Source organism: Carcharhinus amblyrhynchos, chromosome X (genome assembly GCF_965287045.1).
Source record: "Carcharhinus amblyrhynchos chromosome X, sCarAmb.v2.hapA, whole genome shotgun sequence".
Lineage (NCBI taxonomy): Eukaryota > Metazoa > Chordata > Chondrichthyes > Carcharhiniformes > Carcharhinidae > Carcharhinus > Carcharhinus amblyrhynchos.
In genome coordinates this window covers 4,652,146-4,678,539 of record NC_137359.1, presented here as the reverse complement: position 1 = coordinate 4,678,539, position 26,394 = coordinate 4,652,146, and the positions used below count along the sequence as shown (strand labels likewise).

General features: G+C 46.1%; 1 protein-coding gene across 4 annotated transcripts in view; it reads left to right on the top strand.

Annotated features, from left to right (window-relative positions):
* Positions 1 to 5,437: 5,437 nt before the first annotated feature.
* LOC145361953 (zinc finger protein 148-like) overlaps positions 5,438 to 26,394 on the top strand; it is a 146,079-nt gene continuing 125,122 nt past the window's right edge. For 2 of the 4 annotated variants that reach the window (XM_080217953.1, XM_080217950.1), the window contains exons 1-2: positions 5,438 to 5,552; positions 25,311 to 25,652. In XM_080217953.1, coding sequence (XP_080074079.1) covers positions 25,323 to 25,652 — 330 coding nt within the window. In that variant the 5' untranslated portion in view covers positions 5,438 to 5,552; positions 25,311 to 25,322. Of the gene's footprint in view, positions 5,553 to 10,618; positions 10,667 to 24,317; positions 24,390 to 25,310; positions 25,653 to 26,394 lie in introns of those variants that run through there. The other 2 variants (XM_080217952.1, XM_080217951.1) reach the window with 2 other exon arrangements.

The window sequence follows — 26,394 nt, the reverse complement described above, 5'->3', positions numbered from 1 at the left end:
ATCTGGTCCAGTTTAAGCGCACACTAACGACATGAAGCACTAGGCCAATCTCGAACAACCAAGAGCAGCCCTCGTACGACCCATCGCGTGTACGCCCCTCGTTGGACAACAAGGCGGACCGACTTAAAACCTGTGAATTAAAAGAGAAAAACATTTGTATTATCCACATCCTTATACATTACCAGGTACGCCCCAATGCTAATGAACCTTGTTTAAAACAATCTCCTATATCCTCCCATCTCCAACTCACTCATGTGTCTGTCTAAGTTACTCTTAAACAACTCCAGCGTGCCTGCCTCCACCACCTTACTTGGCAGAGCATTCCATACCCCCACTACCCTCTGTGTGAAAAACCTCCCTCTAATATCCATGTTATACTTCTCCCCCCTCACCTTAAGCCCCTCGTAATGTGCGTTTCCAACCTAGGAGAAAGCTTACCACTGTTTATCTATACCCTTCATAATCTTATATACCTCTATTAGATCCCCCCTCAGTCGCCATCTTTCAAGGGAAAAGAGCCCCAATTTGCTCAACCTTTCCTCATAACCCAGTCCTTCCATACCAGGCAACATCCTGGTAAAATCGATCCACTGAATTCACCAACTTCAATTTCTGCATCCAGCTCGCTCCTTGCAGAAAAATTTCCACTCATTTCCACCTGAAGGCACGGTGGTTAGCACTACTCACAGCGCCAGGGACCCAGGTTCAATTCTAGCCTCGGGTCACTGTCGGTGTGGAGTTTGCACGTTCTCCCCGTGTCTGCGTGGGTTTCCTCCGGGTGCTCCGGTTTCCTCCCACGGTCCAAAGATGCGCGGGTTAGGTTGATTGGCCGTGCGAAATGAACCCTAGCGTCAGGGGGATTAGCTGGGTAAATGCATGGGGTTACGGGATTAGGGCCTGGGTGGGATTATGGTCGGTGCAGGCTCGATGGGCTGAATGGCCTCTTTCTGCACTGTAGGGGTTCTATGATTCTGAGATACAAGGATAATACTGCAGATGCTGGAAATCTGAATTGAAAACAGAAAATGCTGGATAAAGTCTGCAGATCTGGCAGTGACTGTAAAGAGAGCTGAAATGAGGTCGAAATCTGATGGATGATATAGAAAATTACAGCTCAGAAACAGGCCTTTTGGCCCTTCTTGTCTGTGCCAAACCATTTTTCTGCCTCGTCCCACTGACCTGCACTTGGACCATATCCCTCCACACCCCTCTCATCCATGAACCTGTCCAAGCTTTTCTTAAATGTTAAAAGTGACCCCGCATTTATCCGGCAGCTCATTCCACACTGCCACCACTCTCTGTGTGAAGAATCCCCCCCTAATATTCCCTTTAAACTTTTCCCCTTTCACCCTTAACCCATGCCCTCTGGTTTTTTTCTCCCCTAGCCTCAGTGGAAAAAGCCTGCTTGCATTCACTCTATCTATACTGATCTCACCTTATGCACCTCTATCAAATCTCCCCTCATTCTTCTACACTCCAGGGAATAAAGTCCTAACCTGTTCAATCTTTCTCTGCAACTCAGTTTCTCAAGTCCCGACAACATCCTTGTGAACCTTCTCTGCACTCTTTCAGCCTTATTTACATCCTTCCTGTAACTAGGTGGGATGTAAATAGGGATACGGTTGGAGATTGGGTGGGGTTGGAGCAGAATAGAAGGTCAGGGATAAGTCTGAACTAAGGAGCGATTGACCAAGCTGTCATGGACATGGCGTGTTCATGGTCGCGTTCAGGACTGAACAGGGTACAGATCGTGGCATAAAGGTTAAATAGAGTGGAGGCATAAATAATGTGTTAATAGGAGAAAGGTCATTATGAAAACTGAAGAGTGAGTGGTAGGTGGCCCTGTCAGACCATCCGGGGTTCATGTCGCACTATCTCTAACCCCCATGGCTTGTAAAAAATCTCACTTACTGTACTGTCTGGAGACAATACACATCTCTTTAACCTAATGCTCTCTCCACTCACATTGTCATAAGAACATAAGAAATAGGAGCAGGAGTCGGCCATCTAGCCCTTCGAGCCTGCCCCGCCATTCAATAAGATCATGGCTGATCTGAAGTGGATCAGTTCCACATTCCCGCTTTCTCCCCTTAATTCCCCTGTCTATCAGAAACCTATCTACCCGTGACTTAAATATATTTAGCGAGGCAGCCTCCACCACTTCAACGGGCAGAGAATTCCAGAGATTCACCACCCTTTGAGTGAAGAAGTTCCTCCTCAACTCTGATCTAAACTGTGTCCCCCCCTTATCTTGAGGCTGTGCCCTCTAGTCCTGCTGTCCTTTCTAAGTGGGAAGAATCTCTCTCCCTCTACCCTATCCATCCCCTTCATTATCTTATACGTCTCTATAAGATCCCCCCTCATCCTTCTAAACTCCAACGAGTACAGACCCAGTCTATTTAGTCTCTCTTCATAGTCCAACCCCCTCATACAAGGGGGTCCCATTGGGGGGACCATGCAGACGCTACGACAACGGATGAATGAACACCGCTCGACAATCACCAGGCAAGACTGTTCCCTTCCTGTTGGCGAACACTTCAGTGGTCACGGGCATTCAGCCTCTGATCTTCGGGTGAACGTTCTCCAAGGTGGCCTTCACGACATATGACAGCGCAGAGTTGCTGAGCAGAGACTGATAGCCAAGTTCCACACACATGAGGACGGCCTCACCCAGGATCTTGGGTTCATGTCGCACTATCTGTAACCCCCATGACTTGCCTGGGTTTGCAAAACCTCACTTACTGTCCTGTCTGGAGACAATACACATCTCTTTAACCTGTGCTTAATGCTCTCTCCACTCACATTGTCTCCACGTTTAAGACTTGAATAGCAGATTATCTGTGGGGACTCGCATTCTAATCAGTATTCTGTAAACTGTGTGTGTCTTTATATGCCCTTCCACACACCTGATGAAGGAACAGCGTTTCCGAAAGCTTGTGGGTTTACTATCAAATAAACCTGTTGGACTTTAACCTGGTGTTGTGAGACTTACATACTTCCTGATGGCAGTGATGCTTTTGTGTCCAAGGTGAGATGTCTGATATTTTGCAGTAACCAGTTTCACAGAGCAGGGATGCGTCATGGTCAGGTGTGGCATGGTGGCACAGTGGTTAGCACTGCTGCCTCACAACACCACGATCCTGGGTTCAATTCCAACCTCGGCGGTCTGGGTGGAGTTTGCACATTCTCCCTGTGTCTGCATGGGTTTCCTCCAGGTGCTCCAGTTTCCTCCCACACTCCAAAGATGTGCAGGTTATGTAGAATGGCCATGTTAAATTGCCCCTTAGTGTCCAAAGGTGTGTAGGTTAGGGTGGATTGGCCATGTTAAATTGCCCCTTAGTGTCCAAAGGTGTGTAGTTTGTGGGATTGGCCATGCTAAATTGTCCCTTAGTGTCCAAAGATGTGTAGGTTAGGTGGATTGGCCATGCTAAATTGTCCCTTAGTGTCCAAAGATGTGTAGGTTAGGGTGGATTGACCATGCTAAATTGTCCCTTAGTGTCCAAAGATGTGCAGGTTGGGGGATTGGCCATGCTAAATTGTCTCTTAGTGTCCAAAGATGTGTAGGTTGGGGTGGATTGGCCATGCTAAATTGCCCCTTAGTGTCCAAAGATGTGCAGGTTAGGTGGATTGGCCATGCTAAATTACCCCTTAGTGTCCAAAGACGTGTAGGTTAGGGGGGATTGGCCATGCTAAATTGCCCCTTAGTGTCCAAAGATGTGTAGGTTAGGGTGGATTGGCCATGCTAAATTGTCCCTTAGTGTCCAAAGATGTGTAGGTTGGGGTGGATTGGCCATGCTAAATTGTCTCTTAGTGTCCAAAGATGTGTAGGTTGGGGTGGATTGGCCATGCTAAATTGTCCCTTAGTGTCCAAAGATGTGTAGGTTAGGGTGGATTGGCCATGCTAAACTGTCCCTTAGTGTCCAAAGATGTGTAGGTTAGGGTGGATTGGCCATGCTAAATTGTCCCTTAGTGTCCAAAGATGTGCAGGTTGGGGGATTGGCCATGCTAAATTGTCTCTTAGTGTCCAAAGATGTGTAGGTTGGGGTGGATTGGCCATGCTAAATTGCCCCTTAGTGTCCAAAGATGTGTAGGTTAGGGGGGATTGGCCATGCTAAATTGCCCCTTAGTGTCCAAAGATGTGCAGGTTAGGGGGGATTGGCCATGTTAAATTGTCCCTTAGTGTCCAAAGATGTGCAGGTTAGGGTGGATTGGCCATGCTAAACTGTCCCTTAGTGTCCAAAGATGTGTAGGTTAGGTGGATTGGCCATGGTAAATTGTCCCTTAGTGTCCAAAGATGTGTAGGTTAGGGTGGATTGGCCATGCTAAATTACCCCTTAGTGTCCAAAGGTGTGTAGTTTGGGGGATTGGCCATGCTAAATTACCCCTTAGTGTCCAAAGGTGTGTAGTTTGGGGGATTGGCCATGTTAAATTGTCCCTTAATTCCCCTGATACCATCAGGGTAAATACTTGGGGTTACAGGGATAGGGCCTGGGTGGGATTGTGGTCGGTGTAGACTGGATGGGCTGAATGGTCGGTCTCCTGCACTGTAGGGATTCTATAGTTCCACAGCTCCTCAGTGTGTTCTTGCTGTAATGTATGAGCGAGCCACCAGAGACAGTCACACTGCAAGCAGCAACACTGGATTCTGTTCAAAGAAACTCTTCAATCTCTCCAGACTATCTGCTTCCAATAAACTCATAGACACAGGGATTAGAGTTTGTAGATGGAAGAAGTACACCATAGAGTTGCCAGTTCAGTCTCATTCCAGATGATCAGCTCTAAATTAGGATTGTGTTTGAATTGTCAGCAAACTGTGGGGCTATTTCAGTATAACTTCAGAGGAGGAAACTGAGGGGAGCTCGAGTAGCACTGAATGAACCATCATCAAAGTGTCTTATAAAATGTAGTAGTGTAGTCATTCTTGAGAAAATAAAAACATATTTAATACTGTCAGACGAAAATGAATGAGACTGGATAGAGAGTTCTGCAGAGAGCACAACTGGTGCACTGGAATTTGCCAGCAACAGAGATGGTGGGGGTAAGAGAGCAGTTGGTTGTGGGCTGTAAGTGCCAGTAATAAAGATGGCGGGAGGGCGAGCAGTTGGCCCGAGCGGCAGTTGCCGATTCGATAAAGATGGCGGGAGAGAACGGTTGGTGGCATTGCTCAAGATGTTGAAGGGGCAGTTGCCAGCAATAAAGATGGCGGGCGAGAGCGGCTGGTGCCAGTCACAAAGATGACGGGCGCGCGGGCGGCAATTGCCAGCACTAAAGATGGCGGGAAGAGCGGTTGGTGCGAGAGGCCGTTGCCAGTAATGAAGATGGCGGGCGGGGGAGAGTGGTTAGCGCCATTAATTAAGATGGTGAGGGGGGCATTTGCCAGTAAGTGTCATGGCGGCGCTGGCCTCAGCTCCAGCTGTGGGACAGATGCGGTATTTCCCGGCGTGCTGTCGGTGGATTCTGGTTTTTTTTTTGCGCGCTGCGGTCGGTGTTTGGTTAAAAGTTGCCGCCTGAAGGCTGCTGCGGAGTGGATGCTGTGAGGAGCCGGGGTCTCGGTGAGTGACTGGGGAAGAGGGCGGCTTGTGGGGGAAACGGGAGCTCAGGCTGTGTGTGTGTGTGTGTGTGTGTGTGTGGTTTGGGGGGGGGGGGGGGGAGGTGCTGAGGCCTCAGCTCCCGGGCCACTTTGTTCAGCATCAGGCCGGAATGTGAGGCCTGGGGAACAGGGAGGAGGGAGAAGCATCCCACCTCAAAGTGCAGCATTGCTTTAACTGCAGCTTCTGAGTGTGTGTGTGAGAGAGAGAGGAAGATGGAGCTGAGCCGTTCACACCTTCCACAGGCCTGAGTTACTCTTCAGCATCTATTCCAGCAGAAACAATCTGCTTTATATTTTATTTAATCATTCCAAACTCTACCAGCATCCCCCCCCTCCCCAAAAAAAATGTTGTTAGCCTAACTCTCCAGCTTCACTTACCTTGTTTTATCATGTGTCTTGTTCTCAGAGCCATGCTGGGCCAGTGGATACGGTGTCTTTTATTGACACTTTGCCCATGTGCTTTCTTCCTTGCTTCTCAAAACAATACAAGTGTTCTTAAAAAGCAGTTTCACCATCACCCAGTTTCTCCACCCGTGTAAGCTGCACAGTTTGGTCTCCAAGTAGGTTCTATGAAGTCCCTGGATAAGCACTTGGCACGTTATAACATTCAGGGCTATGGGCCAAGTGCTGGCAGATGGGATTAGGTGGGAGTTCGGATGTTTCTAATGTATCAGTGTGGACTTGATGGGCCAAAGGTCCTCCTCTTTGATTTGATTTATTATTGTCACGTGTATTGGTGTACAGTGAAAAGTATTGTCTCTTGTGCGCTACACAGACAAAACATACCGTTCGTAGAGAAGGAAACGAGTGCAGAATGTAGTGTTACAGTCATCGCTACGATGACTGTAACACTACCTGGTGTGGAGGGGAGGTCCTATGAGGAGAGACTGAAGGATTTGGGGTTGTTTTCGCTAGAAAGAAGGCGGCTAAGAGGGGATCTTATTGAGACATATAAGATGATTAGAGGTTTAGATAAGGTGGACAGTGATAGCCTTTTTCCTCGGATGGAGAAAGCTAGCACGAGGGGGCATGGCTTTAAATTAAGGGGGGGTAGTTATAGGACGGATGTCAGGGGTAGGTTCTTTACCCAGAGAGTGGTGAGGGATCGGAATGCCCTGCCTGCTGCGGTTGTAAATGCGCCTAGTTTGGGGGCGTTTAAGAGATCCGTGGATAGGTTTATGGACGAAAAGGGATTGGTTTAGATTAGTGGGTCATTGTTTTTTTTTAACTGGTCGGTGCAACATCGTGGGCCGAAGGGCCTGTTCTGCGCTGTAATGTTCTATGTTCTATGTAGAGAAAGATCAACTTAATGCAAAGTAGGTCCATTCAAAAGTCTGATGGCAGCAGGGAAGAAGCTGTTCTTGAGTCGGTTGGTACGTGATTTCAGACTTTTGTACCTTTTTCCCGACGGAAGAAGGCGAAAGCAAGTATGTCTGGGATGCGTGGCGTCCTTAATTATGCTGCTGTTTTGTTGAGGCAGCGGGAAGTGTAGACAGAGTCAGTGGATGGGAGACTGGTTTGCACGATGCTTCCGTGCTGTATGATTCTAGGAAAAAAGGCAGGAAATATGCAGCAGGTAAGACAACTTCTGGGCACAGAGAAGCAAAGTTCACGTTCCAAACTTTTAAAAAAGTATTTTGCCTTCGGGTTACTGGTTATCCAGGCTATTCATTGTGGTAATGTCATTGGACCTGCGCAAAGATATTTTGGCCTTGGAGGGAGTGCAGAGGAGGTTTACTAGGCTGATACTGGAGTTGAGGGGGTTGAGCTATGAGGAGAGGCTGAATAAACTGGGCTTGTACTCGTTAGAGTTTAGAAGAATGAGGGGAGATCTCATTGAGACGTATAAGATGATGAATGGGATGGATAGGATAGAGGTGGAGAGACTCTTCCCGCTCAAAAAAGACAGTAGGACTAGGGGGCACAGCCTCAAGATAAAAGGGGGGCGGTTTAGAACGGAGTTGAGGAGGAACTTCTTCACTCAAAGGGTGGTGAATCTCTGGAATTCTCTGCCCGTTGAAGTGGTGGAGGCTGCCTCGCTAAATATTTTTAAGACGCGGGTTGATGGGTTTTTGATAAGAGAGGGGATTAAGGGTTATGGGGAGAGGGTGGGAAAGTGGAACTGAGCGGCGACAGATCAGCCATGACCTTGTTGAATGGCGGGGCAGGCTCGAAGGGCTGGATGGCCTACTCCTGCTCCTATTTCTTATGTTCTTATGTTTCTTATTAGTAATCTCGAGGCCTAAACTAATGCCAGTTGGTGGAATTTGAATGATAAATCTGGAATTAAAAGCTATCTCAGTTATCATCATTGTAAAAACCCATCTTGTTCACTTCACTGATGCAATTTTGAGAAGGAAATCTGCTTTCCTTAGCCTGTCCTACATGCGACCACCAGTGATGCGGTTGACTCTTTATTGCCCACTCCTGACAAGAGTCTACAAAGTTATTAGAAGCATAGATAGGGTGGATAGTCAGAGGCTTCTTCGCAGGATAGAAGGATTGACGACAAGAGGGTTTAAGGTGAGAGATGGTAAATTTTGGGGAGATGCACGGGGAGAGTTTATTTTACACAGAGGGTGGTAGGTGCCTGGAACACACTGCCATTGGAGGCTATGGTAGTAGGCAAACCATTGGCAAACTCTTGATCAAAAGTAAAATGATGGAAGGGCTTATCAGCTGCGCCAGTCCAGGGTCATCGTTACAGGAGCTCGTCAGGGTAGAGTTCTGAGCCCAGCCATCTTCAGCTACTTCGTCAATGGCCTGCCCCCCATCAAGTCACAAATGGGGATGTTCGCTGTAATGTTCAGCACCATTTGAGCTCCTCAGGTATTATAGTCCATGTCCAAGCGCAGCAAGAGCTGCACACTATTCAAAATTGAGGTGGCAAGTATCATTCACACCACACATTGAGCAACGTGAGAGAATCAAACTTATCTGATGCCTTTGCTGCCCTCCTCATGACTTGCTGACATAGGTTGTAGTTGGTTACTGCTGCACTGCAGCTTCGTGGCCATGTTGATGGTATTGAATGTTTGTGGTGCCGTTAGAAGATCAATGCTGCTTTGTCCATTCATGTGTGGACGCCAATCTGTACATCACCCTCCCATTGTTTCCTCGGTAGGAGAAATGGTCCATCTCCTCTGAGTCCTGTTGCCAGTGGTGCCGGGGGTTCTTGCCTGATTATCACTGTCTTGATCTATTTGCAGCTGACGTGTAGACCAACCTGGGCACTGTTGCTTTCGATGTTGGTAGACGTTTAGAATGTGTGCGATTATTGGTCAGCAAGGCAATGTCAGCTACAAAATCATGGTCCATCAGCCAGTGATTGGCAAAGTTTGCGCCCATCATCACCTTCCTCACGATAAGATCCATAACCAGGAGGAAAAGGAATGTGCTGAGTATTCAGTCTTGTTCTAGAGCTGTGATGTTGAGAGTCCATGGACACGTGCTGGCTTTGACGCAGCATCTGAGGATGTACACTGCTCTGCAATGCCACACTGTCTTGCAACGTACCAGAGACACGACTGATGGATGTGCTCAAAGGCCTTGCAATCGATGAAGTTAATACGTCATTTCTGATACTGTTGAGCACTGCTGTCTAATGTTTATGTGTAAAGCTCTGCTCACAGCCTGTTTATTGTGAAGGGTACCGACTACTTCTGTTGAGTGGCACTATGCTGAAGACCTTACCAGGTACTGACGGCAGTGTTATGCCCCATTTTAGTTGTTGAAGTCACTGAGGTTCCTTCCCTTTGGCAGCTTGAAGACTCCCCCCTGCCCCTGGTCATCCAGGATGCCCTTTGCAGCCTGGATCTTGTTGAAAAGGTCCATGAGCTCTGCTGCGATGGTATTCTTGCTGAGTTTCAATAACTCTGCTATCCCAGATGCCTTGCTGCTCTTTGGGCCTCTGGTCTACTTTCTCTCAGGTTGAAGTTATTCAGTTGCTGAGGTGCAGTGCCGTCATTGAACTCTTAACACAGAACTGCGATCCTCGAGTTCAGCTGGTCGAGGATCTTCTGAAGTGCTCCACCAACCTTGCCCTTCTGTTCCTGGTCTGTCAGTGGCATCCTGCCATCCTTGCCCTCGGTTGGTACAGTGGTGTTGCTTCTTGCGCCAGTCAGTTCCTGTGTGACCCTGTACAGCATCTTAGAGTCATTCCAACTTGCAGCTGCATGTGCTTCCCTGCCTTTTAACTCTGTCCATCCTTGTTTATCTCTCCTACAGCTCATCTTCATGGCTTTATCCGGACTTTTGTGCGTCTTGTCTTTGCTCGACGTTCTTTTCCTGGCACCCGCCAGCTTTCTTCATCAACTTTCACATTGGCTCCATCTGTCCAGTGGTGACCCCTGCACTCATCTTAGTCTCTCTTTTGAAGATTTCCCAAGATCTTATCTGACCTCCATAATCCTTTGAATCTGTTGGAAAGGGCAAGCTAGAAGCTGTTTGACACAACTTTGGTTTCTTCAATGTATATGGCTGATTGGGCCCCATTGGTCAACAAGTGCATTTGATGGTAGCCTTCTCCAGAAGCAATGCCATCCTCCAAAGTTGAGGACATCCACCAGAAGAAATGGAAGTCTCCAGATGACAACACTCCGAGTGTGATTGACTATATATGCATCAGCAGTGGATGGAAGCCATCCCTACAAGATTTCCAGACTTGTCCGATCCTTTTCAGCACTTGAAAAGTTTGTGTTAGGCACTGTTCTTCACCTTCCAAACCCACAGCCTCTACCACCTTGTAGGCTAAGGGCAGCAGATTCATGCGGATGTCACCATCTGGAAGTTCCCCTCCAAGCCACACATTATCCTGACTTGGGAATATATTCTATATCTAGCTTTCTGAGTGTCGTTGGGGTTGTACTTATCCAGATAAGTGGAGAGTATTCCATCACACTCCTGGCTTGTACCTTTTTTAGATGGCATTGTAGAATGGTTACAGCACACAATGAGGCCATTCAGCTGGTCATGTTCCTGCTGACTCTCTGCAAGAGCAACTTAGTGACGTGCATGCCAAAGCCAAGGTCATTAATACATGCCCAAGAAAACAGTTATCTTTGTACCGTGGTGTTGGTGAGTCCCTGTTGTATACCTAGCTTCATTCTGAAAAACAACTGTTCACCACATAGAATCATAAAATCCCTACAGTGCAGAGTGAGGCCATTTGGCCCATTGACCCTGCATTGACAAAATCCCACCCGGGCCATATTCCTGTAACCCCACATATTTACCTTTGACACTAAGGGGCAATTTAGGTTGGTTAATCAACCTAAAGAACGATACAGCATAGGAGCAGGCCCTTCGGCCCACCAAGTCTCTGCCGAAATATGCCTCTCTCTAATTCGATATTTTCTTGCCTCTCTGTGGTCCATATCGCTCTGTTCCCTGCCTATTCACGTATCTATCCAAATGCGTCTTGAACGTTGTTATAGAATCTGCTTCCACCACCTCCGGCAGCATGTTGCAGTCATTCACCGCCCTCTGAAAAACCTGCCTCTTGCATCTCTTTGAAATTTTCCCCCTCTCACTCTCAACCTATACCCCCAAGTAATTGACCCTTGGACTGTGGGAAAAGACCCTGACTATCCACTCTATCCAAGCCTGTCATAATCTTGTAAACCTTTATCAGGCCCTCCCCTCATCCCCCAGTGCTTTAATGAAAACAATCCAAGTTTGTTCAACGTCACTTCACAGTCCGTGTCCTCCAAACCAGGCAACGTCCTTCCACACCCTTTCCAATGCATCAATATCCTTCTGGTAGTGTGGCAACCAGAATTGTAACAAAATATAACCTAGCCGAAGTCTTACACAGCTGCAACGTGATTTTCCAATCCCTATACTCAACGCCACAACCTATGAAGGCCAGCATGCCATGTGCCTTCTTGACTACTTTGTCCACCTGAATTGCTCCCTTCAAGGAACTGTGGATCTACACACTTAGATCCCTCTGTATGCTAATATTTCTAAGGGTCTACTATTTACAGTATACTTTGCTTCTGCAGTAGACAAAGAACATCCCAGCACGGGAAACAGGTCCTTCGGCCCAACAAGCCCGCGCCGCTGCATCACCCTACACCTACCCCACCCTGTGTGTATGTGAGTGGAACCCCTAATGTAGCCAGATTCAGGGGAGAATAGTGTCAATTTGTTCCACCAGTCAGCCTAAGAGCACATCTTTGGGGTGTGGGAGGAAACCAGAGCGCCCGGAGGAAACCCACGCAACCACAGGGAGAATGCGCAAACTCCCACAGACACAGGCCCAAATCCATGTATCTGCACAGCTAGCAGTGCTAGTCACTGAGCTGTTGTGGTGCCTGTCTGCTGGTCCAGTTTTAAGCACACACAACGACACGAAGTACTAGGCCACTCCCAGAACCTCCAAGAGCAGCCCACGCACGACCCACCGTGTGCATGCCCCTCGTTTGACAACAAGGTGGACCGACACCTGCGGAATAAAAAGACAATACCTTAACATATAAAACTACATTTCCGGTGTCGTCCCCGAGGCTCTGACCCGATTTAATACCCTCTACTATAACCCTCCATCCTTGCTTTGCTCATGTATCCGTCTAAGTAAACCTTAAACAAGTCCAACGTGCCTGCCTCCACCACCCTACTCGGTAGCGCGTTCCATACCCCCACGGCCCTCTGTGTGAAAAACCTTCCTCTCGTATCCAAATTATACCTCTCCCCCCTCACCCTTAGATCGTGACCTCTCGTAATTGTTCCCAATCTAGGGAAAAGCCTACCGCTGTTTACTCTATCTACTCCCATCAGTATTTTATAGACCTCTATCATATCACCCCTTAATCTCCGTCTTTCTAAGGAGAAGAGCCCCAGTTTCTCCAACCTTTCCTCGTAACTCAGTCCTTCCATGCCAGGCAACATCCTGGTAAACCTCCTCTGCACCCTTTCCAGAGTCTCCACGTCCTTCCAGTAGTAAGGTGACCAGAACTGGACGCAGTACTCCAAATGCAGTCTAACCAACGTTCTATACAACTGAAGCATTAGACGGCAGCTCTTATACTCTATACCCCTTCCTATAAAGGCTAGCATTCCATAAGCTTTCTTCACAACCTTCTCTACCTGTGTCGACACCTTCAGAGAGTTGTGCACCCGCACTCCCAGGTCCCTCTGTATCTCTATACTCTTAATCGGTCTAAATCTAGACCTTCCAAATCGCATTACGTTTGTCCAGGTTAAATTCCATTTGCCATTGTTCGGCCTCAAGTCTCTAGCCGATTTTATATCCTGCTGTATCCTCTGACAATCCTCCTCACTATCCGCTACTCCAATTTTTGTGTCACCTGCCAGTTTACTAATCAGACCACCTACATTTTCCTCATAATTTCCCCGCCACTGATCTAAGACTCACAGGCCTATAATTTCCTGGATTGTCTCTTCTGCCCTTAAACAGAGGAGCAATATTAGCTATACTCTGATCCTCTGAAACCTTGCCTGTGGCTAAAGAGGATATAAAGATTTTAGCAAAAGCCTCAGCAGTGTCTTCCCTTGCCCTTCTCAGCGTACTGGGATAGATCCTATCTGGCCTTGGGGACTTGTTCACCTTAATGTTTTTCAAAACCTCCAATCTTGCCTCCCTTTTTATCTCAACATGTCCTAAAATGTCACCATCCTCGTTTCTACACTCACCATCCACCACATCCTTCTCCTTTGTGAATGCTGATGCACAGTACTTGTAGTACAACCCCAACAGAGTGATTGCACCACTCCTGTTCTTGAGTTTTGCGCTTATGGCCTCACTGCATGATCCTACCAAGGTGTTCTCCCTCTGTTTAGCTGTGATATTCTCCCTAATCGGTAAAGCAACATCCCCACCTGTCTTGTCACCTTCTCTGTCTCATCTGAAGCATCTAAATCCTGGAATGCTAAGCTGCCAGTCCTGTCCTTTCATCCAAATCTCCATAATTGCCACAACATCATAGTTTTGTGTAGTAATTCAAGCTTTAAGTTCATCCGCCTTACCTGTCATACTGTTTGCATTAAAGCAAACACCCCTCAGACCATTTGTCCTGTCATGTTCTGTACATCTCCCTTTGTTTTATTTCTCCAAGCTTCACTGGACCCAGTCAGAGTTCTCCACAGTTTCTGTACTGTGGCCCTTATTGATTTTTGTCTTTGGTTTCTCTGCCTTTCACTTTTCCCCTTACTGCCTTTTGTTTCTGTCGCTGCTTTACTTCCCACTGACTTCCTGCATCGGTTCCCACCCCCTTGCCACATTAGCTTAAACCCTCCCTAACAGTTACCTAATTTTTTAAAATTAATGCGTGGGACATGGGTGTTGCTGGCTGGCCAGTATTTGTTGCCCTTGAGAAGGTGGTGGTGAGCTGCCTCTTGAATCGCTGCAGTCCACGTGCTGCAGGTTGACCCACAATATTCCTATTTGTTTCCTATCACTTGGTCAACATTGTACCATGGACCTAGACTTATCAGTGAAGATAATCATTTGGTAACTTGTCAAACGCAAAGTGCATATACACCTTGCCAACAATCTCGATCCAATTAGTTGAACCCCATTTGTTGTTAACAAATCCATGCTGGTGTTCTCTAATTAATTAATCTTTACCTGTTCAAAGTGACTTGATTTTGTTATCATTTCTAAAAGGTTTCCTACCACTAAGATTAAACTGATTGACCTGCAGTTACTGGGCTTATCCTTGCACCCTTTGAACAGAATTGTAACGTTTGCAGTTCTGCAGTGCTCTCACACTACCCCTTTATCTGAGGAGAACTGAAAGATTATGGCCTATGTGTCTGCAACTTTCATCTTTCCTTAACATCTTCGGATGCAACCTATCTGGCCCAGCTAGCCTTATCGTTTATTTTATCCTCTCTATCAATTTATCTTGCTTGGTCGAGACTGAAAAGTACTCCTTTAATATCTCAGCCAGGCTCTGGTGCATGTACGGTCCCTTTTTTTTAAATCCTTATTGGCTCACTCCTTTCATGTTGACTGCTAGTCTCTGCTCCTACTCTCTCTTTGCCTATCATTTCCTTTTTCACTTCCTGTTTTTATGTTGGGTCTGGGTCTCACCTATTTTCTGCTTCATACTCCAGGGAGCTGTGCTGTTGGTTGTCCTCCCTTTTTGCCTTTCGTGGGAACGTACCTCAATTGTACATCTCTTTAAAGGCAGCCCATTATTTGGTCACAGTTTTGCCTGCCCATCTTTGATTACAACTTACCTGGCACAGATCTTGTGTCTCAATGAAATTAGCACTTCCGCAATTTAGCATTTACTCTGGTTTGTTTCTTGTCCTTTTTCGTAGCTAACCTAAACCCTGTACTGCAATCAGTGTTCTCGAAATATTTCCCGATGGACACCACAACATCCTCTTCCCAAATGCCGATTTGTGGCCGAAACCCATCAACCTTATTTCCAAGTATTGGAAAGTTACAGCACAGGAGAAGGCCTTTCAGCCCATCTTGTCCATGCCAGACTGAGGACACCTTCCTGCACCCAACTCATAGCCTTGTAGCTTACAGCACTTAACGTGTAGATCCAGGTACCTTTTATGTGAATTTAGGGTCTCTGCCTCCACCACCAATTCGGGCAGTGAATTCCAGACACCACCATCCTCTGTAAAAAAAAAAAAAAATTTCCTCATATCCCGTGTACATCTACTGCCATGTATCTTGAATCTATGTCCCTGATTCTAGAATTCTCCGCCAAGGGAAGCAATTTTATCCCGTCCACTCTATCTCTTCCCCTCATCATTTTGTATATCTGTCTTCTCTGTTCCAAGGGAAATAACTTCAACCTCTCCAATCTCTCCTCGTAGTTAGTTCTCCAGCCCTGGTCACATTCTTGTAAACCTCCTCTGCACGTTTACTATCCATAGTAAAACTAAGTTAGACCTTATCGCAGTCGCTGGTAGCCCGATCCTACTGAATACCTTCCTTTAGTTTTTACTTTTGTGCAATCTGTCTCTCCCAATCCTTGGTGCACCTTGTTTATCTTGAGCTACATCCTGGTTTCCATTCCCTTGCCAAGTTGGTTTAAGTCCATGGAATTGTCAGGCAAATATGCAGCATTTCCTCAGTCTGCACATAGATTGATGTTGGCACAAGGAAGTTTTATTTATTAGTCACAAGTAAGGCTTACGTTAACACTGTAATGAAGTTGCTGTGAAAATCCCCTAGGTGCCACACTCTGGCGCCTGTCTGGGTCAATGCACCGAACCAGATGTTTTTCAGACTGTGGGAGGAAACTGGAGCACCCGGAGGAAATCCACGCAGACACGGGAAGAATGTCTGTGCAGAGTCTGCACAATGACCCAAGCTGGGAATCGAACCTGAGTCCCTGGCGCTGAGGCAGCAGTGCTCAGCACTGAGAGCACCGTCCTTGTGCATACCCTGTCTTTTTGCATGAACAATGTGCAAACTCTGTGACGCTTGCTGGTGTTGGAGAAAGTGTCATCCATAGAACATTACAGCACAGTACAGGTCCTTCGGCCCTCAATGTTGCGTCGACCAGTGCATAACTTTCCGGTTTGCTTTCATGGCCCTTTGAAGATGGGATTTCTGGCATGTTTTGAAGACACGTATTGCAGACTGGTGGTTGGCATGCTCTGTATGACAGAGTCTTGAAAGTTGCCAGCATGGTGCTGTGGTCGCTTCTGATTTGAGAAGTCAGAAATGCTTCCTCTCCCATTCCCTTGGTCTCTGTAAGGTCCTTGATTACAGGTGTTGGAGCAACTTGGCCTGATGTGAATGCAACTGGTCTGCCTCCAAGGAAGGATCAAAAGGATTAGTGATATTATGAATGTGTCCATAATGTTCGTTACATCCTTTTCGCCATTCTCTCTTGTCCAACCAAGTGAGTGTGAGATCTCGTTGACATTCTGTGACCAGATATTTCTGCTTGTAGCAGCTGTCTTACATAGAAACTGGAAGCAGGAGGAGGCAATTCAGCTCTTCAAGGTTGCTCCACCATTCATTATGATAATTGCTGATCATATTCAAAATCCTGATTTCCTTCCTTCCTTCCCCCCCCACTTCCCCTGTATCCTTCGATCCCTTTAGCCCCAAGAGCTACATCTGATTTCTTCTTGAAATCACACAACGTTTCGGTCTCAACTACTTTCTGTGGTAGTGAATTCTGCACATTCGCCACCCTTTGGGTGAAGAAATTTCTCCTCGCCTCAGTCCTGAACTGGCCATGTAAGTGGAGGACTGACGAGACTGTTTTTGAATCGATTGCCGCAGTGTCACTGTTGCATGATCCCTGTGTAAGGGTCAGCAATCTGAGTCTGCTACTCCCCGCTGTGTCTCCAGGATCCAGGTTGATGATCGTGTCTGTATCGGTCTCACTTGCACTAGTTCCTGATGGTAAATCTCTGTCCCCAGCCAACTTGGTCTGCCACAAGATTGCTCTTGCTGCTGAGATTTTGTCATTCTTTGTTTGAGATTATGGGTCTTCTATGAGGAAGTTTTGATACCCTCTTTCCCCAGGTTGCATTACTTATACGGTTCCGTTTACTCATTTTAAGAACCTTATAATTCTTCCCTCTGTAATCACGTCACAGAAATGCTGATATCCTGTCTGGTGGAGATTGCTTTCTGTAGGGCCTTCTAGCTGCTTTTGATAGATCTCTGATAACAGCTGAGGCAATATCTTGCTTCAAGAGCACAAAGGTCTTGTTCACAAACGTGCAACAAGATTGCTTCATCTCTGCGGGTCCCTGCCGCAAGGAGCAACTTGCACGCTGCTGTGGTCTTGCATTGTATCAGCCCCTGTTTTCATCTCTTTCAGCTGCGTGTCTCTGCGATCTTCTTGTCTTTTTTGCAGAGAAGGCACTGGAAGAAGATGGGAATACTTTGTAAGTAAGTCCTTGGTGTCTGGCATCTTGGAGCAAAGCAGTCGCACCTTGTGGTGGCTTCACTGTTCCCCTCTGTCTGCTCCGGTTCTGCAGCTGTTTCGACTGCATGAAAATAGGAGAAAATCAATTTGAAGAATAATGTGGAAATCGGATTGGGGAGGCAGCACAACAGAAAGAAAAAGTAAATGACTCTGACAGACATTCCGATTGGTTAACAAAAAAATCAGTGTTTTCACTTCTATGACGAACTCGCTAGTTCTCAAGCTCAGTCTGGTCGACTCATTTGTATGTGCAGATAGTGACCTAAAGGTGCGGGATTGAAGCAGGTCCATGGAATGGATGTCAGATGGCATGCCACTTCCAATTACAGAGAAAAATACAAATGTCTATAGATTAACGTAGTTTCATGTGAGATATTGTCAAATGATGCATCCGTCCATTGGTATGTATTTCCCTTTCCAGCTTGTTAGCCCCGTCGATCTTGCATTTATCAGTGAAGCACTTGTGGTGCTGCCGATGCAAGCCCTTCTATTGCAGTGCTCAGCTCCTAATCTCAACTTTCAATGGCATTTTCAGCAATCTTGGTTTCTCTTGTTCCAGTAAATTTCCACTGATGGACACTGACAAGGAATTTTGTCCAGTTACAATGCAACAAAGGCAGTAAAATCCCAGCTCCCACATCTCTGCGCGTACGGCAAGCCAGTGTGTTGGCGCATTAAAAATAGCAAAGGTTAGACTTGAAACATCTCTGCACAGATGCTGCCGGACCTGCTGAGTTTATCCAGCATTTTCTGTTTTTTGTTTTTGCTTCATACTCCCAGTATCTGCAGTATTTTGTTTTCTGATTGAAAATATTCATTTTGTAATTCCTTTCAATCCCAAAGATATATTTGTGAAATCAGTAAATTATGGATGTGGCACAGTGGTTAGCACTGCTGCCTCACATCACCAGGGACCTGGGTTCGATTCCTGGCTTGGATCACTGTCTGTCTGTGTGGAGTTTGCACATTCTCCCCACATCATCTGCATGGGTTTCCTCTGGGTGCTCCGGTTCCCTCTCACAGTCCAATGTTGTGCTGATTAGGTTGGTTGGCCGTGCTAAATTGTCCCTTAATATCAGGCGGGGACTAGCTAGGGTGGATACATGGGGTTGTGGGGATGGGGCATGGGTGGGATTGTGATTGGTGCAGACTTGATGGGCTGAATGGCCTCCTTCTGCACTGTAGGATTTTATGATCCCTGATTTCACAAATGTGTCAATTGTGATCTTTCACAAAAGGAAAGACATTATGAATATTTTCTGTGAAAGTGCTCCCTTTTGAAGATAAAAACATTGATTTTTATGGTAACTGGTCTCTCACATAATAGTACAGACTTGAAGTAGTTGCAAGGAGGGGCCTTTGGACGCTTTATCCACGGTTTATCTCCTAAGCAACACCTCAAACAACTCCGTGAGCACTTAGAGAATGAGATGCTTTTGGGGGACTCCTACACTACCTGCTTGGTACTCCTTAACTGCCTGGCGGTCACCCAATCCCCCTCTGTCTGCATACATGTGGAGTGATCTCAGCCCAAAACCTACTGCATATCTCTGAACAGCCACACCACTTTCTGCACTGAGATGTTTGTTTTCAATAGTGTTCGCGTGCTCTCACTCGTGCGCAGTCTCTTATTTGATCTGCTTAGCAACCATGATTCCATAAGATTTCAGGTAGTCATGGATAAGGACAAGCGTGGCCCTCGGGTGTGGATACTTAATGGAGCTCGGCCAATTACATCCAAATTAGACACAAACTGGGGAATGTGGATTGGGAGCGGCGATTTGAGGGCAAATCCACATCAGGCACGTGGGAGACTTTTAAAGGCCGGTTGATTGAAGTGCAGGACAGGCACATCCCCGCAAAAATGAATGATAGAAATAGTAGGATTCGGGAACCATGGATTACAAGGGAAATTTTAAGCTAATGAAAAAGGAAGCATACAACAGGTCAAGACATCTAAAAACAGACAGAGCCCTTGAAGAGTAAAGAGAAAGGGGCCATGAAATGTCTTTAGCAAACAGGGTCAAGGAGAATCTTAAGGCTTTGTGCTCAGTTCTGGTCGCCTCACTACAGAAAAGATGTGGAAGCTATTGAGAGGGTGCAGAGGAGATTTACAAGGATGTTACCTGGATTGGGTGGCATGCCTTATGAAGATAGGTTGAGAGAGCTCGGTCTTTTCTCCTTAGAGAGACAAAGGATGAGGGATGACCTGATAGACGTATATAAGATGTTGAGAGGTATTGATCAAGTGGATTCTCAGAGGCTATTTCCCAGGGCTGAAATGTCTGCCACAAGAGGACACAGGTTTGAGGTGCTGGGGAATAGGTACAGAGGAGATGTCAGGGGAAAGTTTTTTTTCACTCAGAGGGAGTTGGGTGAATGGAATCAGCTGCCGTTGGTGGTACAGGCGGATTCAGTAGGATCTTTTAAGAGACTTTTGGATGAGTACATGGGACTTAAAGGGTTATAGGTAAGCCTAGTAGGTAGGGACATGTTTGGTGCAACTTGTGGGCTGAAGGGCCTGTTTGTGCTGTAATTTTTCTATGTTTCTATAGAGTAGGCCCACTCAAGGATAATGAAGGGAGGTTACGCATGGAACCACAGGAAATGGGTGAGATCCTTAACGAGTACTTTGTATCAGTATTCACCAAGGAGAAAGACATGGATGTTGAGGTCAGGGATGGGTGCTTGAGCGCTCTAGAGAATGTCAATATCTCGAAGGAGGAAGTGTGGAGTATCCTAGATTGCGTTAAGGTAGACAAGTCCCCGTGGCTGCATGGAATTTATCCCAGGTTACTGCGGGAGGCAAGAGGAGAGATAGCTGGGGCCTTAACAGATATCTTCACTTCCTCTTTGACCATAGATGAGGTTCTAGAGGACTGGAGAATAGCCAATGTTGTTCCTCTGTTTAAGAAAGGGAGCAGGGATAATCCAGGAAATCATAGGCCAGTGAGCCTGACGTCAGTGATGGGGAAGCTTTTGGAGAAGATACTGAGGGACAGGATATCTGCACATTTGGAAGAAAATGGAATAGTTAGTGATAGACAGCATGGTTTTGTATGGGAAAGGTCATGTCTCACCAACTTGATTCAGTTTGTTGAAGAGGTGACAAAGATAATTGCTGAGGGAAGGGCTGTGGATATAGTTTATATGGACTTTAGTAAGGTGTTTGACAAGGTCCTACATAGCAGACTGGCACAAAAACTAAAATTACATGGGATTTGGGGTGGGGCTGGCTAGATGGATACAGAACTGGCTCTGTCATAGAAGTGGAGTTGCTGACGTTGGACAGGGGTAAGCACAGTAAGAAGTCTCTCAACACCAAGTTTAAAGTCCAATGGGTTTATTTGGTAGCACAAGTCGCAAGCTTTCAGCACTGATCCTTCAGGAGCTCTGAAAGCTTGTCGCTTTGTGCTACTAAATAAACCTGTTGGACTTTAACCTGGTGTTGAGAGACTTTTTACTCTCTCTCCTATGACAGAGTAGCAGTGGAAGGGTGTTTCTCCAGAATGGAGATCTGTAGCTAATGATGTTCTTCAGGGATCAGTGCTGGAAGTCTGTGGTTTGTGCTATATATAAATGATCTGGAGGAAAATGTGGGTGGTCTGATTAGTAAGTTTGCGGATGACATGAAGATTGGTGGAGTTGCTGATAGTGCCGGGGATTGTCAGAGAATACAACAGGATATAGATAGATTGGAGAACTGGGCACAGAAATGGCAGAATTCTGCTGTAAATGGCAGAACCCTTAGGAACGTTAACATACAGAGGGATCTGGGCGTACAGACTCACAGTTCCCTGAAATGGCAACACAGGCCAAAGTGATCAGGAAGGCATATGGCATTCTCACCTTCAGCCAGGGTATTGAGTACAAGAGTTGGGAACTCGTGTTGCAGCTATATAAAAACTTGGTTCGGCTGCATTTGGAGTATTATATGCAGTTCTGGTCACCACATTATCAAGAGGATGTGTGGAAGCTTTGGCGAGAGTGCAAAGAAGGTTCACCAGGATGTTGCCTGGTCTCGAGGGTGTTGGCTTTGAGGAGAGGTTGAATAAACTAAGATTGTTTTCACTGGAAAGATGGAGGCTGAGGGGAGACCTGATAGAGGTTGGCACAGTGGTTAGCACTGCTGCTTCACAGCTCCAGGGTCCTGGGTTTGATTCCTGGCTCGGGTCACTGTCTGTGTGGAGTTTGCACATTCTCCTCGTGTCTGCGTGGGTTTCCTCTGGGTACTCCAGTTTCCTCCACAGTCCAAAGATGTGCAGGTTAGGTTGATTGACCTTGCTAAAATTGCCCCTTAGTGTATAGGGGTGCGTAGGTTAGAGGGATTAGTGGGTATAATATGTTGGGATATGGGGGTAGGGCCTGGGTGGGATTGTGTTCGGTGCAGACTCGATGGGCCGAAGGGCCTCTTTCTGCACTGTTCTATGATTCTATGAAATTTATGAGGGGCATAGACGGTGGATAGTGGCTTTTTCGCAGAGTGGAAGCCTCAATTACGAGGGGGCACAAGTTCAAGGTGAGAGGGGGAAAGTTTTAAGGGAGGTGTGCAGGGGAAATTTTTCACACAGAGTGGTGGGTGCCTGGAACGCACTGCCCGAGGAGGGGGTCGAAGAAGGCACATTAGCAACATTCAAGAGACATCTGGATGGGTACATGAACAAGGAGGAAATAGAGGGATATGGCCTGAGTAAGGGCAGAAGGTTTTTTTGAAGATAGGGCACCATGATTGGCATGGGCTTGGAGGGCTGAAGGACCTGTCCCTGTGCTGTACTGTTCTTTGTTGTTCACTCGCATCTCTATCGCTCTTCTTGCTGCATTCACATATGTGTAAACTGTTTGTGTTAGCTTGCCTAATAATCATTTAACTCTTTACTGACCTCCTGTTCTCTTGAAGACTGCATTCTGCCTACAAATCTTACTAGCTGGTTAGAAATCCCCTTCTTCAGATGGGGAGTTCACAACCATAGGTGTGTTGGAGGAGGTTTGAAAGGACAACATTGCCAGAACTAAGAGGAAGTTCCAAGAAATCTTAACCCTTCTATGAATCTTCAAAGCTGTACTCAGGTCTACATGATTAATCTTCCAATTCCTGATAAATATCTGATTTGCGTTTCAAGGTGCAGATCTAATAGGTGTAGAAGGACAGTGTGTTTAAATAATTTGACTTGGATTATAGGTAAATGAGTTGAATGTACTATTAACATCTGTGGTGTAACTTGCTGTTTAAAAGTAGAGTGCAGTTCATGTGCGATTCATGTTCCTTGATTTTGGTGTAATAAAATTAGTTTTAATTCCAAATCCTTGCAGCTTTATTCTTTTTGCAAATACCTAGAGTTTTTGATTCTTAACTAAACACATTTACTGGTTCTCGACCGATTGGGGTTCTGATGGGAACATGAATTGCAATATTGGCTAAAATCTAGTAAAATAGATTAAAGGTGAATTTTACTGTACAAAGTGAAAAATAGGATGCTGCATCAGTTCAGAAGACTTCTTTTAAGAGAAGTTATATTCTTGAGTAATTTGTAACATTACCCAAGATAGGTTAATAGAATTTATGAAGTTAGAGATAAAAGCAGGGGCAAAAGAGCAGATTTGATGCAATAGTGCAGTTTTTGAAATTGGAAGAAAATCAGGCTGACTCAGGGTCAGCTCAGGTTGAGTTGGTTTGGATTCGGTTGCAGGTGAAGCAGCTTAGAATAGAAAAAGAAAGAAGTGGCAAAAGCTTGAACTTGAAAGAGCAAGAGAGAAGGCAGCAAGGGAGGAAGAGCATAACAAATGGAGCTTTAAGAACTTGAAGTAAAGACTCTTGGAGGGGGGTGGGCAGCTCGGGTAAATGCATGGGGATAGGACCTGGTTGGGATTGTGGTCGGTGTAGACTCAATGGGCCAAATGGCCTCTTTCTGCACTGTAGGGATTCTATGGCTATCTCCCTCTCCCTGCCACTTCTTTTAACCTTCAGTGCCCCCTCTCCCCCGCAGACTTCCTCAGGCTTACTCTCTCTGTCTGCCACTGCCTCACAGCTTTGAGCTATTGGTTGCTGACCCTCTTCCTATTGGGCTCTTTTTGCTGGTGGACAAACGTTGGGGAGTCTGGAGGTGAGTTACTCATCACAGAATTGCCAGCCTCTGACCTGCTGTTGTGGCCACAATATTTATATGGCTGGTAAAAATCAGTTTCTGGCCAATGGTTTATTTAAAGTTTTTAAAATTTAAAGTATTTATTAGTGTTACAAGTAGGCTTACACTAATACTGCAATGAAGTTACTGTGAAAATCCCCTAGTTGCCACACTCCAGTGCGTGTTCGGGTACACTGAGGGAGAATTTAGCATGGCCAACATACCTAAGTAGCATGTCTTTTGACTTGTGGGAGGAAACCCATGCAGACACGGAGAATGTGCAGACAGTGACCCAAGGCAGGAATCAAACCCTGGACCCTGGCACTGAAGGCAGCAGTGCTTACCACTGTGCCACCCAGTGGGGGATTTGGCAATGCCTTAGAATATTGGGGAGGGGGAGGTTGCGATGGTTAGATCCTGTCTTGTAGGAGATGTGCCGAATGAGTAGTTTTTGGCCGGGGAAGTGATCAGGGCCCCTGTCATTGAATTGAGTGCCTCAACCTTTGTTGGGTTGGTTGTGAGGTGGAGTGAGAGAGAGAGAATATCGCTTGAAGTCCCTCTGAAGTGATCTCACTCTTTTTCCCCCCATACTCCCTTAATGGGATTAGGTCGGAGTTCAGTTGTTTCTCGTGTGCCAGTGCAGATTTGATGGGCTGAAGGGCCTCTTCTGCATTCTGATTCTACTGGGAAACGCAGCTGCAGAAATTAAGAGGGGCTCATCTATGATTCCACTTGAATGACGTCCTGTGGTTGGCTCAGTATTCTTCGTCTTTTGGCTAAGTCAAGTGCCAGGTAAAGCCCAAGATGGGGTGCAATCCCTTATCTTGTCAACTTGGATCTTATTGTCTCTGTTTTGGGCACCATGAATTGGATTTAGTTTGAATTTGAATTGTTTTTTGGAGCACCCAGCAGATGGATTATGGGCTTGCCCTGTCCACTGGCACAAAACATACTTCCTGTCCACAAAGCATTGGCTTTGTGAACTTGAGGAATGAAATTTAAAAAAAAATCAAGAATTGGCAATAAATGGTGCCTTTCCTGTGTACCTAGGTATAAAGAGTGAAATAAAAGTTGGGTGAGGAAGTGCTACCTGCTCTGCAGTTGTATGCAGTAAAAAGTCTGACAACACCAGGTTTAAGTCCAACCGATTTATTTGATAGTAAACTCGCAAGCTTTCGGGGTTTGTCCCTTCGTCAGGATTCACCTCACCCCAGTCCAACGCCGGCATATCCACATCATGACTGCAGTTGTATGAGCAGGAGTCAGCTCCATAAGGAGAACATTCAAAGAATGGAGTGTAATGTTTAAAATTCTTCAATGGGGTGTGGCAGTATTTGTTACCCATGTCTGATTATCCTTAAGAAGGTGGCGGTGAGTCATCTTCTTGAACTGCTGCATTACATCTGCTTCTTAAAACAGCAGACCAGGGACCCGGGTTCAATTCGGCCTTGGATCAATATCTGTGTGGAATTTGTATGGTTCCCCCCTATGTTTGTGTAGGGTTTCCTTCGGGTGCTCCAGTTTCCTCTCATGGTCCAAAGGTGTGTAGGTTAGGGGGATTGGCCATGCTAAATTGCCCCTTAGCATCAGGGGGATTAGCAGGGTAAATACATGGGGCTATGGGGATAGGGGTGGGGTGGGATTGTTATCAGTACAGACTTGATGTGCACTGCAAGGATTCTATGACTTCTAATGATTGTATCTATTTTACAGTATTCTAGCCAGATGAGCAGGGTGGATGGAATTTCAGATCATCCCAGTGTCCCAATAGGTGGACAACAGCCCCTCCTCGAGTACAGAAGAACTCCTCAGCAAACATCTCTTACAGACAATGTCATGTTACAAGACAACACCAGCGAAGTTGGCATCTTGCAGGGCGGCTCTGTCAGTCACGAGATGGTGGGGTCTCAGCGCCTTCTGCAGAGTGGAACAATCAGCCATCAGGGATTGATAACTGGGAGTGACCCGATGACTCCGAACACCATGAGAAGTGCAGATGGACCAGACAGTCAGGCTGCTGTTACTGTAACGCAGAGTTTGCCGTGTGCACCCCAAGTACGTACCTTGTTTCTTTTAAATTTCTTTCAGGAGATTTGGGAGTTCCAAATATGCAATCTGTTAAAAACTGCTGGGTTCAAAAAAGTTACTGGAATGTTGGCCTTTATCTTCACGGTAATAGACAATTGAAGAATGGTCTGGTGTTTAAAATCCTACACGGATTTGATAGGTGCTGCGGGAATTTCACAGATATTTGACTGTGTGTACCTTGCTCCTTGAAACTTGACCGAGTAGCGCCTGGTTAGTTGAAGAACTTTATTCAAGCAATAGTAAGGAAGTCTGCTACTTAATTATAATATCAGCAAGCACTGATTTCTTTCCATGTATCTACTAACCTTCAGACATAAGAATGATTAATAATATGTCTGACCAAAGATTAGATGAGCTGCAGCTGGATAGTGTTCATTTGGATTCTTGTGTGCATGTTGTGTGAAGAAAGCCTCCCTTGTAATGAATACAGCTTAGTCCTTGACTGTTATCTGCAGAAGGACCAAATGGTTTCTCATCTGGAGTTTGAGTTTCAGAATTTTAGCATCTGGCAGTGATATTTAAACTGGTATGATTTTTAACACACTCTGTCCCCTGAAGATGTCTCATTATTGTTCTTGATCGGTTTCTTTTCTCTTGCCCTTGAGTGGAGTGACCTGTGCAACAAGAAAATCCATTATTTTCAACATTCCAGTTTCCTCTTCATACGTTTTGTGTTAAATTGATTAATATTCCACAATCAAATATAACT